Source organism: Pseudozyma hubeiensis (genome assembly GCF_000403515.1).
Source record: "Pseudozyma hubeiensis SY62 DNA, scaffold: PHS32, whole genome shotgun sequence".
In the NCBI taxonomy this organism is placed as follows: Eukaryota; Fungi; Basidiomycota; class Ustilaginomycetes; order Ustilaginales; family Ustilaginaceae; genus Pseudozyma; species Pseudozyma hubeiensis.
Window position 1 is genome coordinate 465,070 of NW_012133814.1, and position 15,449 is coordinate 480,518.

General features: G+C 56.4%; 7 protein-coding genes across 7 annotated transcripts; 4 read left to right on the top strand and 3 right to left on the bottom strand.

Annotated features, from left to right (window-relative positions):
- Positions 1-8: 8 nt before the first annotated feature.
- Positions 9-422, bottom strand: PHSY_003162 (transcriptional activator protein; the record flags this gene model as incomplete). Its single annotated transcript, XM_012333783.1, has 1 exon — positions 9-422. The coding sequence occupies one exon, from the start codon at positions 420-422 to the stop codon at positions 9-11; it is 414 nt and encodes a 137-aa protein (XP_012189173.1).
- A 711-nt stretch (positions 423-1,133) lies between these two features.
- On the top strand, positions 1,134-3,380 carry PHSY_003163 (hypothetical protein; the record flags this gene model as incomplete). Its single annotated transcript, XM_012333784.1, has 1 exon — positions 1,134-3,380. The coding sequence occupies one exon, from the start codon at positions 1,134-1,136 to the stop codon at positions 3,378-3,380; it is 2,247 nt and encodes a 748-aa protein (XP_012189174.1).
- A 292-nt stretch (positions 3,381-3,672) lies between these two features.
- On the bottom strand, positions 3,673-5,523 carry PHSY_003164 (asparagine synthetase; the record flags this gene model as incomplete). Its single annotated transcript, XM_012333785.1, has 1 exon — positions 3,673-5,523. The coding sequence occupies one exon, from the start codon at positions 5,521-5,523 to the stop codon at positions 3,673-3,675; it is 1,851 nt and encodes a 616-aa protein (XP_012189175.1).
- Positions 5,524-6,600: 1,077 nt separating this feature from the next.
- PHSY_003165 (hypothetical protein) lies at positions 6,601-8,373 on the top strand (the record flags this gene model as incomplete). Its single annotated transcript, XM_012333786.1, has 1 exon — positions 6,601-8,373. The coding sequence occupies one exon, from the start codon at positions 6,601-6,603 to the stop codon at positions 8,371-8,373; it is 1,773 nt and encodes a 590-aa protein (XP_012189176.1).
- A 280-nt stretch (positions 8,374-8,653) lies between these two features.
- On the bottom strand, positions 8,654-9,865 carry PHSY_003166 (macrophage activating glycoprotein; the record flags this gene model as incomplete). Its single annotated transcript, XM_012333787.1, has 1 exon — positions 8,654-9,865. One exon carries the CDS (start codon positions 9,863-9,865, stop codon positions 8,654-8,656), a length of 1,212 nt encoding a protein of 403 aa, XP_012189177.1.
- Positions 9,866-10,493: 628 nt separating this feature from the next.
- PHSY_003167 (DNA lyase) lies at positions 10,494-13,056 on the top strand (the record flags this gene model as incomplete). The annotated part of the gene is made up of 2 exons (XM_012333788.1): positions 10,494-10,575; positions 11,312-13,056. The coding sequence occupies 2 exons, from the start codon at positions 10,494-10,496 to the stop codon at positions 13,054-13,056; spliced, it is 1,827 nt and encodes a 608-aa protein (XP_012189178.1).
- Positions 13,057-13,572: 516 nt separating this feature from the next.
- PHSY_003168 (esterase) lies at positions 13,573-14,934 on the top strand (the record flags this gene model as incomplete). Its single annotated transcript, XM_012333789.1, has 3 exons — positions 13,573-13,657; positions 14,200-14,278; positions 14,439-14,934. 3 exons carry the CDS (start codon positions 13,573-13,575, stop codon positions 14,932-14,934), a joined length of 660 nt encoding a protein of 219 aa, XP_012189179.1.
- Between the last annotated feature and the right edge of the window lie 515 nt (positions 14,935-15,449).

The window sequence follows — 15,449 nt, forward strand, 5'->3', positions numbered from 1 at the left end:
CATCCTAGTCATTGTCGTTCCGAGTTTTCATTCACCTTGCCTAATAGATTCCGTCGATTGCTCGTATCTTTGATGCTCGAGGTTGTGTTGTGCTGCAGGCTGTGAGTCGGGTGCAGACCTATCGGGGTGAGCAGACCAGACGGCTCTCCCGATACAGCGCTCTTGGTCCGAACAAAAGCGTGTGAACATGCCTGGCGAACAAGCTCACGGATCTGCGGGTAGCGCTTTGAGTGTTCGGAGACCGCCGAACCCGCCCGCACTTGGAGCCACACTTGCAGCGAAATGAAAGAAATCTTGCGAGTGTGACGTTGCTTGTCCGTAGATCGACACGCTCCAGTAACCGCTGCTTGACCTCGTCTGAAAGCCGGTTGGATGATAGAGGCAAATCCGCGGCACCTGAGCAGCTTCAGAGCGGCCAGCATCTGATTGAGCGTTTACCCCTGGCGAGGGCTCACACTGGCGGTCCGCCTCACTTTGTTTTCGCTGATCAAGAACCTGGAGACAAAAAAGTTGCGTGATGCAAGGACCCTTGATTCCGTTTCGCCTCTTTTTTTGGGACCTTTGCCGCGTCGACACTGCTCCAGTGGCGTGAATGGCAAAGCAGAGTGCTCGTCTGACACTCTCATTCGAGCGCAGTCGATGCACGGTGACTTTGGCGCGCGTCCCACTGAGCTTGCTTGCGGCTAACTTATCAGTGTGCATCGTTGGTGTCTTGCGTTGAGAGCGTAGCGTGGCTCGATTTGCTCCACTACCAGACCTTTCTGCTTGGTGTGTTTGCTATCGCTCTTGACACCAACACCCTCGTCATCCCTAACATCGATCTTGACTCCTTTCTCCACATCTGCGAGGTTTCCTCTCTGCAATCTGCAATCGCACACTTGACGATCAGTCTCGTCGTTGACCAGAGCGAGCGTCTGCAAACCAGTCGTCGAGCACCGACAAGGCACTCATCAAGGCTCACCAATCTAACCGTGGCTTATTTGATCCGCCTGCTTCGGAACTGGCGAGCTCGCCAGCAGCAACACGATTGGGTGGTCAATCACGGACATCACTCGAAAGATCTCTGCCGAGGGCGCATCTCTACGAAAACGTCTGACCACTTCTCACACCTTAGATAGCCGTATATCCTCGCCATGCCGTCCTTGACCGATCTCGAAAACTTCATCGAGGACAATCTCCCTCGCAACCTGCAAGAGCTGCCGCACAAGGTCTCTGTCTCCGTGCAGGAGTACTATCAGATCCTCTACGAGCAGCTCAACAAATATGGTCCTCCCATCCCCGACCTTCCCTCGCTTCCGTCCTTGGACAGCTTCACAGGCAAAGTAACGGAGCTAGTCTCACCAGTCCCTGCACCGCCATTGGTGACGCCGCCGCCTCCGCCTCCGACGAATTTGCAGCTGGTTCAAGGTTGGACTCGAGACCATCGCACCGCACTGAGCTTCGCCGGCGGTCTTTTGGTCGTCGGATTGGGTACCAGTTACGCTTATCACGGCGGTTACATTGCTCTGCCCTACCTCGGAAGGAAGCAAGTGGTCGGTCGAGGTCGCACACGCCAAGTTCGCCTCAAGAACGGCATCCGCAGAGAAGCTGTCATCGTGCTCGGTGCCGACACACCTCTGGGCCGCTCTCTCGCTCTGCACTTCTCCGGCCAAGGTTTCGTTGTGCTCGCATCCGTATCCTCTTCGGCTGCCTTGGCACAGTTTGAAAATCTGATTCCGCCAAGTTCTCGCGGGTACGTCAAAGCACTCATTTTCGACGTCGACGACCCTTCGGGCTCCTTGCAGCCCTTCGTCAGGGCGCTTTCTTCTGCCCTCAGCCTGCGCTTCCCGCTCACCAGTGCAGGTGACCCCTACGCCCGACCAGGCGAGAACATCAGCATAGCCGGTGTGGTGAACGCGCTCAGCTTTGTGGCGCCCGAGGACGACCCTAGCCTTTCACGCAGCCTATCTGCTTCAGCTTCAGCCTCTTTGCTCGGCGTGCCCATCACCAAACTTGCACCCTCCCCCTCCTCCGAGCTGCTCGACCGCCACGTCGTGGCCAGCTTGTGCGTGCTTGGAGCGCTCATTCCAATGCTGAGGGCGCTGCCGAACCGCGCCGACGACACGGCTGAGTCGGATCCTGCAACCGTCGTAACGCTCATTTCCAGCCCGGCATCCCGCACCGCTCTGCCCCGCCAAGCGATGTACTCCGTCATCGCACAGAGTGTTGCTGCCGGCGTACAGGCGCTTCGACGTGAATGCGAGGAAGATTCTTTCCACTCCAAGACGGCAAGCAACAGCAAGATACCCTCTGCTCTGAGCGGCTTCTCGGGCAGCGGATCAGCATCGCGAAGGGCTTCGAGCTCACGTTCCAACCTGAAGCAGAGGGACGTTCGCGTCACAATGGTCGAGGTCAATTCGGGATCCGTGTTGGGCGATCCCGCGACGCCCACGAATGCTCAAGCTACCAATCCCGCGACCAGCTCACTGAGCGAGAGTGGCTCGCTCAAGTCGCCGTCTCGACCTTCCTTCGGCAGATCACCATCGTCGTCGTTGGGATCTCTGTGGCATCACAAGTCGCCCAACTCGGCGCCCGTGCTGAACAAGGTGTCGGATCTGTTGCTCAGCACCAGGCGAAGACTTCGCCCAAGCTACACGGTGGGCACGCACACGCTCTCCGCATACTGGCTGACCGTCAGTCAAGTGCTGCTCACCATCGTACCTACGGGCATTGTCGATTTCGCGCTTGCCCTGAGGAGGCAGCTGTCGCTGCGCAGAGCCGGCCTTGTTGGTAGAGCCGAGCATGCCTACCTTCCACGGAACTGGGGCAAGACCTCTGACGCTAGAGGTGAGCAGGCCAAGTCGCGACCAGCCGCGGGTAAACGACCCATTGCTGGTCCCGGGCCTGGACCGGCATCGGCAGCTCATTCGAGGGCCTCTCTCGCCAAGCGTCCGAGCCCTTTGGGATACGAGATTCGAGACTCGGATGCACAGAGTCTGCCCGAGAGCGAGCGTTCATCCGGAGCCGGATCTGGCATCCCCAGCAGTGTCCCGTCGTCCGCCTACGGCGACAACGATGCTGACGCAGACGCTTATGAAGAGAGCGGCATCTCCAACACTCACAGTCCCTACTTTGGATCCACCCAACCGATGCATGCTTCCTCCGCGGATCTGTCGGCCTCGAACCCTGGACTGAATGACGGAAGATCCAGCACGACCATGCCGACCCATTTTGGGCGGGAGCCTTGGACCGGTCCACCGAGCAGCAGTGGGGCTAGCAGCCGTGAGGCGTATGTCTCCGAGAACGAGGAGAGGGAGAAGGAGGGGGAGAGGGGGTCAGGTTCGACGTTGGGGACAAGTTGGGTCGCGCTGGGTGAGAGTCAGTTTGAACCAGGGCAGTGATGGAAGGTTGGAAGGGGAAGGGATGCATTTGTATGTATGTATTGTGTCAAGGTTCTGAAGTTGGATAGCGTTTGGCTGATGTATGTGCGAGTGAGAAGTGCGTTGTGGGGTTGGGAGGAGAAGAGTCGTGTGTGCGGGTTGGGAGCGTGTTCTCGGTGATCTGACGGACTCAGCTGTGTCTTTCGAGTGACCGAATGAAAAGAACTCAGGCCTCTGCGCACAAACGAAACAAGGTGACTGAGAGAGCAACAAGTAGCATTAAGGGAAACTGTGGGCGGTTTTTGAGTTTTTCTTACTCGTCGGCAGAGTAGGCCGATTCGTGGATCTTGACGGCACGTCCCGAGGGGTCGGCAGCACAGCCCCAGTCGGCTCTTGGGATCCAGCGCACGGCGGTGGAAGCGGCGGCGTCCGAGGGGAACCAGCTCTCGAAGATCTCGCGGATCATGTAGGCCTCCTTTGTGTCCGGGGTGTCCATCGGGTAGCGTTTGGCGCGTTCGGCGAACTTTTCGTCCGAGATGGCCTTTTCGGCGTGATCCTTGATGCCGTCGATCCAGGAGTAACCGACGCCGTCGGAGAACTGCTCCTTTTGACGCCAGAGGATGTCTTCGGGGAGGTAGGGCTTGCGAGGCGCGGAGGAGGAGAGCATGCTGCCGGTACCGTCGCCGCCAGCCTCGACGTCGTCGGGGATGACGTCGAACGCCTTTCGCAGGATGTACTTCTCCATGCGGGGACGGCCGTCGGCATCGACTTGTTGGAGCGAACCCTTGCTGAACATCTTGTCGGCAGCGTCGGTGTTCATGGCAACGTCGAGGAAGGCCTTGTCGAGGAAGGGGACACGAGCCTCGAGACCCCATGCCATTGTGCTCTTGTTGGCACGCAGGCAGTCGGCGGTGTGGAGGTTCTTGACACGGCGAACGCACTCCTGGTGGAACGAGGTCTTGTCGGGCGCAGCGTGGAAGTAGAGGTAGCCACCAAAGATCTCGTCGGAGCCCTCACCGGAGAGAACCATCTTGACACCCATGGCCTTGATCTTGCGCGAGAGCAGGTACATGGGGGTAGAGGCGCGAACGGTGGTGACATCGTAGGTCTCGAGGTGGAAGATGACGTCGGCGATGGCGTCGAGACCCTCCTGAACGGTGAAGGTGTACTCGTGGTGGACGGTTCCGAGGAATTGTGCTGCTTTGCGGGCGGCCAGCAAGTCGGGCGAGCCGGGAAGGCCGATGGAGAAGGAGTGGAGTCGTGGCCAAGCGGCAAGGTTCTCGACTTCGTTGTCGGCATCCTCGTCGAGGCCTACGGGGAGCTTGGTACCGTTGGCATCGCCAGCCGGGGTGGTCAAGCCGCGCGCGCGGCGGGCCTGTCGCTCCTCCCACTGCTTGCGCTGAAGATCGGCCATCTTGTCGGTCTCTCTCGCGGCGATCGAGGCGATGAGCGACGAGTCGAGACCGCCGGACAAGAGCACACCGTAGGGGACCTCGGACATGAGACGCTTGCGGACGGCCTTTTCGAGTGCTTCGCGGATCTGCTTGAGGTCGGTGGGGTTGGCGGGGATCTCGGCACCCTCTGCATCGCCATCGAGCCAGTTGGGGTTGTAGTAGCGGACGGTCTCCTTACCTTCGGGGAGGGACGAGTCGTAAAAGTGGCCGGGAGGGAAAGATCGGATGCGGTCGCACTCCTCGTGGATGGCCTTAAGCTCGGAGGAAAAGTAGATGGCACCAGGGTACTTGTAGGAAGCGCCCTGGTACAATGTGGTGATACCGATGGGATCGCGAGCAGCGATGACTCGGTGTGGGGTGGTGGTGGTGTCTAGCAAGATGAAGGAGAACATGCCGTCGAGCATCTTGACAAAGTCGGAGCCGTGCTCGCGGTAGAGGTGCAAGATAACCTCGCAATCGGACTCTGTCTTGAATTCTGCGTTCTGGTCCTTGAGGCTCTTGCGGAGCTGCCTGTGGTTGTAGATCTCACCGTTGACGGCGAGGATGAGCTTGCCGTCGGTGGAGACGAGGGGTTGAGCACCTGTCGAGATACCGACGATGGCCAAACGCTCGTGGCAGAGAATGGAGCCTTTGGAGCCTTCCTCCTGTGTGACGACACAGCCGGACCAGTCGGGACCACGGTGACGAATGCAACGCGACATGTTGAGCATCTTGCTGCGATACGCCGGAGCGTCGGGATGGTGGATACATCCGAGAATGCCACACATGTTTGCTAAGCTATTCGAGTGTGTTGGATGCTAATGGAGATGTGAGACAAGGGCCGAACAGAGTATGCGAAACCTTTTCTTGGTCACGAGAGTGAGGTTTGGTGGAAGGAAGAAGCCAAGTGGCGTTTGCTGAGCAGCGAGCCAAGGTATTCGGGTGTTGGACGAGCGGAGGCAGCAAGGGCGTGCGGAGCTGATCAACTAAATGGATCTTCCGACATTTGGATTTTGACAGGCCCTTACGGACTGGTTGGATTCGATGACTCGCGAAGCTTTGCCGCTGTGGCCAGCTGAGTTAGTTTGATGCACCTCGAGCGAGATCTTCTCGACCAACCAGAAACGTGCATATAGGATTTTGACTGACCCTTTTCCTGCTTTCCCCTCTTCTTCTGATCCACCCGCCACGCCAATTTCTTTGAAAATCCGCCCATCCCGTGGCTATTTTCCTGCTCGTCAAGCTTATCTTCAAGACTTGGCCACCAGTCGAATTGAATTAATTAATTTCCTCTCCCCACGCCCTCAATGACTTTGCCACAGCACAGCACAGTGCAGTGCAGCAACACTTGGAGTGCAGGCAGTCTCACGCGACTGGTTCCTCTCCTGCTTTGAGCTTTCGACAGCGAGTCACTCATACATTCCATAGCTTGGCTCGAATTAGGGCCGATAGGGATGATATACCTGAGTCTCATCTTGTCTCGATCTGGACCTGCGCTTCACATCTAAAGCATCAAGAGGGCAACATTTTAGTCACCATAATCGTTCGTATGAGAAAATGCGGTTTGAGCTTGATGAGCAGGATCGCCGATCTTTGTGAATCGTAGGCACCCCGATTCGCTGCTTTGCCAAAACTTCTGGCCGACATCCGAGCATGCTCCACACTGAGAATTTTGAAGTGCTCTTCTTGCTTTCTTCTTGAGCAGCGAAAAATAGAATGTAGCATCCGCACTTTGTCAACGCGTTCAACCGCAACCCTATCATCGTGATCCTTCGGCTCGCTGGTTCTGAGCTCACTGTCTCGCAACCATGGCGTCGTCTTCATCGGCTGCATCGCTCTTTGCGACAGAGTGCTTGCTCTACTCTACGGCATCCTCCTCGTCGCTGGTCGGATCCATGGGCCTCACCACCGTTGCCGCCCCTTCTTCCACCTCGGCTCTTTTCACTTTCAAAGGCGTCTCGGATCCCGCTTTCCATTCCGTCAGTATCGTTCCGACGTCTCCCAACCCGGCCATCTCAGGAACAGGCGGTCTCGTCCTCCAACTCGAAAATAACAAAGCCGTGCTCAACATCTTCTCATGGCAACGTGACCATCTCCTGCAACGCATCATCCTACCATCCAAACTCTCTTGCATCGCGTGCTCTGCAAATGGCGATCTCGTAGCGGGCGGCTCCTACGACGGTCGCATCTTTCTCTGGCAGATTGCTTCGGGCGATCTCCTCGCCTCCTTCGATGCCCACTACCGCTCCGTCACTGTGCTCAAGTGGACGTCGGACGGTGCAGGCCTCGTAACAGGCTCCGAAGATGCAAGAATCCTGGTATGGAGTCTCGCAGGTCTCCTCGCTCCGCATGACCAGACCAGTTCTTCCATCACCAGCTCCGAACACAACCCAACTCCCTACTGCACCCTTGCCGACCACAATCTTGCCATCACCGATCTGCACATCTCGAATGGTCGCTTCCCGCACCAGGTCATGATTCTTTCTAGCTCTAGTGACGCAAGCGTCAAGCTATGGCATCTTCCAACAAGAAGTCTACTTAGCACTTTTGTCTTTGAAGAACCAATACACCGGGTTGCCCTTGACTGTACTGAGCGCTTCTTCTTTGCAGCCACCTCACCCACTTCTTCACACAATCTCGTATATCGTATCGATCTCTTCCGCAAGCGCGATACATCCAGCAGAATGGTCGAGACTACCCAAGCCACTTCAGGCTCTCAATTCGACTTTGTCACCGAAGAGCTCAGAGGTGTCTCGTCCGTCGAGGCTTACGGATTTGGCTCCGCAGCTGGGCCGACCACGGAACGCATCCCCTCTGTCAACGATGCAGCAGCTCGAGCGGCTGCCAACGGATCCAGCATCATCTCTATCCGTGAGCCGATCTCCAGCATGTGCCTCTCCGCCAGTTCCACATCGCTCCTCGTCGGCGGTCTCGCCGGCAACCTGATCGTCATCGACGTATCCAACTCTCAAATCCTCCGGACAGTCTCGCTGCTCGGCAATGCCAAAGCCAGTGCAATCACGGGCAAGAACGCCGTCACGAACCTCGTGGTCCTTCCCAAGCCTCGAGACTTGCTCGGGCATTGGGAGACCTCTTCGTCGTCTGGCGCTGGATCTTCGATGAACGGTTCGGGCGGTGCAAGCGGTGCCGGGGCATCCGGCAACATCCCCGTCCGACCGATTGCCTCCAGCTTCAGTCATCACGTGCTGGCGTCGGAAGAGGACCGTCTGTCCAAGCCATACTTGACACGCATCTCCGGTAGCAACGCCGGAGCCATGTTCGATGAAAGCAGCGTTGATAGCTTCATCAATCCGGAATGGGACAGCAATCTCGTATCCGACGAGCTTCTCGCCAGGTCAGCGCTGTCCTCATTCACTTCCTCGCAAGCACCATCGGGCGCGCCGACGAGCACCTCGGCTATCAACGCTCAGACGGCTCAAGAAGCAGAGAGACTGCAAAAGGAGAACAAACTGCTCCGGTCTCAACTGAACCAAGCCAAAGCCATCAACGACGAAATGTGGTCTCGTCTCGTACAAGATCGTCTCTCGGCCAACCACGTCGATGTCGGCGCGAGCGATTGACCTCTTCCTGTCTCTCAAGATCATTGTATTCTATATCATGTGCACGACAAACGACAATCGATACCAGCATGTACACTCAATGTGTCTTACCACAGCTCTACAGTCAAAGTGGACAAAACATCAGAGGTGATGATAGGATGCAAAAGATTGAAGAAGAGATAAAAAAGACAAGTGTCCATGCGAGAAAGCGAAAGGTGTGAGAATGGATGCGGCTATCTACAACGGAGGAGTTTTCTGAGCTAAGATGGATGGAAGAAAGAGACGCTATGCGCGTGCGAGCTTAGAGAGCAAAAGCGGCAGCACCGATGGCGACGAGACCGGCGAGACCGAACGAGACGGTGAGGCTGGTGGCACCGGAAGCTGCGTTGTTTTGCGTGTTGGAGCTGCTACCGGAGCTGCCGGAGGAGGTTCCGGAGCCGACACTGGTAGCAGCCGCACCAGCTCCGCTGGTGACTCTGGACATGCTCGACGAAGCAGCGGCTGCTGCGCTCGAAGCACCCGATGCGGTGGACGAAGCGGCGGGGGCGGACGAGGTGCTTGCAGATGCGCCGACGGCGAGCAAACCGTGGCTGATGGATCGAACGGTCGAGCACTGGCTGCTCGAGGGAGCGGGGTGAGCCGAAGGTGTGACGGGGTCGCCTTGACGGAACGTCGAGCTGCCGTACCTACCTTGGAGCATAGCAATGTCACCGTCGCAGGTCTCGAACACACCCGGCTCGTAGTTGGCGGGGATGTTCCACCTGCATCCCATGACGTCGTAGATATGCTCGCACTGGGCAGCCGCCTGTTCACCCCAGCAAGCACGGATGCAGAACTGGTTGTACGACATGAAGTTGGTCCACTCGCTGATGAAGAACGGTTCGCCGTTGGACGCCGGATTGGCAGTGGTGTAGAGGATACCTCCGATAGGGTTACCCAGATCGTCGGCACCGTGAGGGTCGAACTCTCCTCCATCGTCACCTTCGGGGATCAAAATGCTGGTGAAGTCACCCACACCGGTCACCTGAACGTAGTCCCTCGTCCTGACAAAGTGAGCTCCCTCGATGGTGCCGTCAGGAATGAGACGCGTTCCGTGTCGATCGGTGGTGCAGTAAGCGACACCCTGACGCTCCTTCTCACCGACGGTACCGTACTCGGCAGGTCCCCAGAGACAGAAGTCTTCGAGCGAGTTGAGGTACGCCGTCTGACAACGAGAGTCCTGGTTCCAAGTGTTGCGAGCGCACGTGTTGTAACCCGACTGGGGCTCACCACCGGGAGTTCCACCTTCGCCGGACTGGATTCGGTTGGAACCCATGTACTGATCCGGAAGCTCCGAAACGGCGTACGTGGCTTTGGGCTGCCATTGCGACCACGTCTTGGTGGGCTGGTTGCGGTTCAGGTCGGTGGTAGCACGTGGGTCGGGACCGTTGCCGGTGCCTGTAGGCTGTTGAGCAGAAACGCTGCTGGCGAGCAAAGCCGAAACGAGCGCTACGGAAAGGGTGATTCTGGTCATGATGTGAGATGTCCTCTTTGCTCTTGTCGAATCTCGAATTGACGACAAGTTTGGTATTGGACCGAAAAAGAGAGAAAGAAGGAAAACCAGGTGGTGAACAGAAAGGAGGACGCCAGAAAGAATGCTGAACTGGACTAAGGAGGGATCATATACACTTCTCCGCACACAGAGTCTGCCAGGCGGAGCGAACGCCGAAGCGAAACAAGGCTGTGCCAAGCTTAGCAAGAAGAGCACGCCGGATCACACCCCGCCTGCTCGCTAGACTCGAATCCGAAAGCACGCCAAGATCCGTCGTTACGGTTTGCGGTTCCAAAACTCTTTACCTGTGCAGGATAGGGGAACGGTTCACTGAACCAAACACATGCCCGCCCCACGCGAGCTCGCCCTGGGATCGGCAAGGAGTTTGCCACGCTCTCTTCTGATCAATGCTGAGCCATCAGGGGTAGGCTTGAGTGTTTATCAGCTGTTCCTGTGGGCGAAGGATAATGCGCGATGATGTGGGAGAAGGTTCTCCGCTCTGCTCCCGTGTACAATGTGTCGCAGCAGGGATCGACAGGGTGAAGGGTGGCGTTTGGCATCTGCGAAGATCGAAAGGGTCTCTCTGGTCCTGACAGGTTGCTGTAAGCCGATGCGACCCAAAGGCTTGGCACCCGGCTTGCTTTATTTTGACAGGTACATTGTTGTCCGAGATCGCACCCGGCACACCAGAGGTTCTCTTTCGTTTCAGCACGTTCTCCAATGATGATGCCTGCTGGTTTGCCTGCCTACTCTCCTCCAGCTCGTCAAGTCTCGCTCCGAAAGACGCTCTTGCGATCTCAATGATATTCAGACTGACTCCATCGACGGAAACAGCTGACCACGTTCGGTAAAGAGAGCCACCACACAGATGCTCGATCTTGGCACAGGCAGCCATGTCTCGACATCCAGACGAGGCGATTCGGCTCGGCGCACTGTTTGACAAACAGCTTTGCAGCTAAGCGCGCCCTGTCCTCTGCGCAGAAACACGAGAATTTTCTCCATGTTTTGCTGCACTTGCTCGTGTTTCTCTTGGCTCCAGGTCTTGGCGGAGGCTTGGCAAAATCACACGCTCTGCTGCCTGTCTCTCTCGATTTTCGACTTTTGAACAAACTCCGTGTCCGGAGCTTGGCGTACAGCTGTATCGCTTCTGAAATGCTGTTATGTCTCCCTGCATGGCCTTCGGTTGCATCGAAAGCTCAAGCAGCCTTGATGCTGCGCCGCTCTGTCGGCTGCAAGTAAGTTCGCTGGTCAGATTGTTCGATTTTCCGATTCGTTGTTCTTGCGGACTTGAATCTCAGATCCAGGAGCTGGGAAATGAATCAACAAAGATGTTAGACCATGAGGTCTTGACATTCCAATTTTGTGTCCGCCTCCACACTTGTTGATTAGGCTGTCATCCTCGACCGCCGGGAAGCTTCTCGTGTACAGGACGCGAGAAGCACAGATCTGACGACTTTACCTTACGTACTGCCGATGTCACTTCCAACGCTGCTCGACTTAGCAAGATCGTAATGCCTGCCAAGTCCAAGGCAATAGCCTCGGTCGTCGAGGCTGTCACGTCAACCACGTTGAGAAGGAGCAGTCGCCAGTCCATGGCCTCTGGCAGTTCAGGTCCGCGAGCTGCCTCGAAGGCTGCGTCTGCGTCGACCGCAGAAGGTGCAGTGAAGTCACCGCCGGCGAAACGAATACGGGTCAAAGCCGAGCCTGAGAACGAACCCGTTGCCGCGCCCGGCCCTTCTCGACGCCGCTCGGGTGGAAAGACAGGTCTCAAGACTGAAGAGGCAGAGGCAGCAGTCAAGAGCGAGCAGGTCGAGGATCCAAGTCTGGACGCAAAATTACCTGCAACCAAGAAGCGACGGACGAAGAAGGAAGCGCTTGACCAGGACGAAATCTTCCCTTCGCGGCCGTCCCCCCACCAACTGCTCTCGAACGGAAAGCAGCAGGGCAGCGACAGGCGAGGAAGCGGACTCTTCATCGGCGCACATATCAGCTCAGCCGGCGGTGTCGAGAATGCACCCCTCAATGCGCTCAGGATCGGCGGCAATGCGTTTTCCTGCTTTGTCCGACCTAAGATGCAGTGGGCGTCGAACCCTATCCCGGACACGTCAATCGAGCAGTTCAAGCAACGTGTAGCTGAACACATGTTCATGCCTTCTCCTTCAAGCCTGAAGACGGAACAAGGGATCAAGCAGAATCCTGATTCGATCTCTGACTCTGAAGCTTATGGCTACGTCGTGCCGCACGGATGCTACCTCGTCAACCTCGCCAATCCCGACGAGTCCAAACGCGAGAAATCCTTTGAAGCGTTCATCGACGACCTTCGACGCTGCGAGCAACTCGGTGTTCGACTGTTCAACTTCCACCCTGGCTCCATGACTGCCGCGTCAGCAGCAGGGGAAGAGCCACCAGACGTCGGACCGCTGTCCGAGATCCGAGCCGCCAAAGCGGATGCATGCGCTCTAGTAGCCTCGTACATCAACCGCGCTCACTCGCTCACATCCTCGGTCGTCATCCTGGTCGAGAACATGGCAGGTTCCAAAAACGACACCATCCTCGGTTCGTCCCTTGCCGACCTCGCCTCCATCATCTCCCGCGTCACAGACAGATCTCGTGTCGGTGTATGCCTCGACACGTGTCACGCTTTCGCAGCAGGATACGACATCACAACCCCCGACGCTTACTCCGCCTTCGCAGCGCACATCGATTCGACCATCGGATGGCAGACCGTTCGAGCCTGGCATCTGAACGACTCCAAATTTCCGCTCGGCTGCAAACGAGATCGCCACGCGAACATCGGTAGAGGATACATCGGCTTGGGTGGGTTCTGGAACATTGTGAATGATGAGAGGTGGAATGGGATTCCGTTGATCTTGGAGACGCCTGCGTTGGGGAATGCGGGGAGTGCGTTTCCGGGTAAGCAGGGGATGGTCAAGATGCATGAGGTGTGGAGTATGCAGATCCAGGCGTTGTATAGTTTGAGGGGGACCAAGTGGGGTGAGTGGCAGGTGGCGGAGGAGTGGTTAGAGAGGGCGGACCGGGTGATTGAGGAAGCGGAAAGGCTTCATGCCGCTAAGAAGGGGGCGAAGAACTCGGACAAGAAGCCGAAAGCGAAGAAAAAGAAGAAGAAAGACGAGAGCGAGGATGACGAGGATAGCGAGCTCAGCGACGAGTGAACCCCACGCATGCAATGACACTGATTGTTATAAAATCCGTTAAGTGATGCAACAGATTCCAAGCCGAACACCTGCCTACAGTATGTAGAATCAAGAATCACGAGAGCAGCACACTAGCAATAAAGAAGCTATAAACCGCATGGTGGTACGACCTCCAAGGATCCCTCAACACCCTCCACGAAGCATTCATCGCCCCCAACACCCAGCCCGGTCTCACCACGCACACCACACCCAACCCGATCTTCATCATCTGTCCCGTCAAATCCTTCTTCCCACCATGCGTGATCACGTTCGCGGCCACCCGACCCCAATCCACAGCCAGACGCTTGAACGACTCGACGGCAGAGAGAAACGTATCGTACACTTCGTCCAGATCGGGTCTTGGGAGTTGGTCGTTCTCGATTTCGAGCGCACGAGGCGTTGGGCGAGGCGTGAAGCGCGTGTTGTACCGGTGGATGTGGTGGTAGGGTGTTGAGCGTGGGGTGGCTGGGTGGGAGGGTTGGAGCTGCGTCCCGAATGGCGAGGGTGGGGTGGGCAGGTTTGAGAGACCGGAACGGATGCCGCGGTTCATTTTCCGACGACGACGTGGTGCTGTGTCCTGGTGGGTCGATCGTCTGTCGTGTTCAGAGTCTGTGATGGAGGGAAGATCGACCCACGAGCCGAGTGAAGATGGCGACGAGTCGTCTTGATGAGAGGCGGGAGGCGGAGGAGGGGAAGGATGCGAGGATGGGTGTGCAGTGGACGCTGTCGGAAGAGACAGGACTGTGAGGGCTAGTTCGACGCTTTGATCGCTCATGGAAGCTGGTCCTGGCTGATTGCTTGATATTCCTTTGCGGGAGTTGACGATGTTTTGTCTTGGAGTTGAGCCCGTACTTGCCTCCATATATACACGTCGTGAACCTCGAACACACTCGATTCAGACTCGATTCATGTCTGACGCATTGCAGAGCTGCTCCTCTAAAATGTCGAGAAGCTGGCATACCACAAAGGGCATCTGTTCCAATCCACTGGCTCGCTCTGGGAAATTGATCAGCTATATGACAGCTCTTAACAGATCACAAAGAAGGTGCTGCGCGAATCACGCTCAGATCCCTGCAGTCGGCTGGTACAGCTGCACATGCACGCCAATATGCCTCTTTCTAGCTCTGTGTCGACTTCTCACTGGAAGACTAGACGTGTTCAAAGGGATCTCAGATCCTATGACTGATCAGGAGTCGGACAGGTGCGCTAGTTTGCTGCTGCGCGTTCCTTTGTTTCAACCGGCGAATTTTCCGCGACGCCATGCGGGGGGATTGAGTTTGGCCAGCTGTCAAGCTGTGCATCGACAAATCAACACTCGCCGCTGGACAAAGGGCTCATGCTTTCTTGTACTCATCAGACAGCATCAACCGCACGTACGCAGACAATTGTACTTCCGTTTGTAAAGATTGTGAAAATGCTTTAGACAGCTGCTACCGGAATACTGGCAGCTTCTTAGCCAAGCGCCTTGAAAAACCGATTTGCCTTGTGCAAATACCACCTTACATCACGCTTCTGCACCGGCGGATCCAGATAGTGCGCTGTTATCCCGACGAACACCAGTGCTCTCACCGGTCCATTCGACAAATTCACCCACTCATTTCCCATCTTTGCCACCCAGTTCGTTCGACAGCACACCGTCCAGATGACACCGGTGTGAATCATCGCAGTTCCAACGGTGCACGTTCCAAGTCGCGTTTCGATCGGATGCGTAAGGAAGCGAGAGGCTTGTCGAGAGAACGATTGGGTTTGGTATACGACAACTGGAGCAGAGAGGGCTGCGCGAACGGCGAGATCATTGGAATAGGCCTTTTTTATCCGAGCTACGTGTTCGTGAAGCTCTTGTGCGAATTGCGTTGATGGGTCGAGTTGCGACGGGACGATTGAACGGGGTAGAGGCGAAGTGGAATTAGGACGTGGCGCTTCGGAGCGGTTGGAAGTACTAGGCTCTGACATGGTGAAGGATGGTAGAAAGTGAGGTTGCTTGAAATGAGAACGATACTGGTCTCGAAAGAAGCCATCTATATATCATCTTGTGTAGGAAGATAGGAAGAAAGGGCACAGGCTATTGAATTTGACGAGCTTCGTGACATTGATCTCCTTTCTGACAGTTGAGGCACTGAGCCCATCCTGCACCTCGTACATTGCCGATCGGTCTGAGACTGTCGCAGCCTCATCATATTTCTCTGTTGAGACAGCTTGGGCGACTGCCCCTGTGTACCCTTGCATGCTCAAGTCGGGCACTGCAGAATCTTATACAGTCTTGCTTGATAGGCAGCGAGTCTAGAGGTTGTCTCAATGTGAACGAACTCGTCCTCTTACTTGAGGACGCTCAGCACATACTTGTGAGAAACCTCGCCCGCTTCTATGCTTGA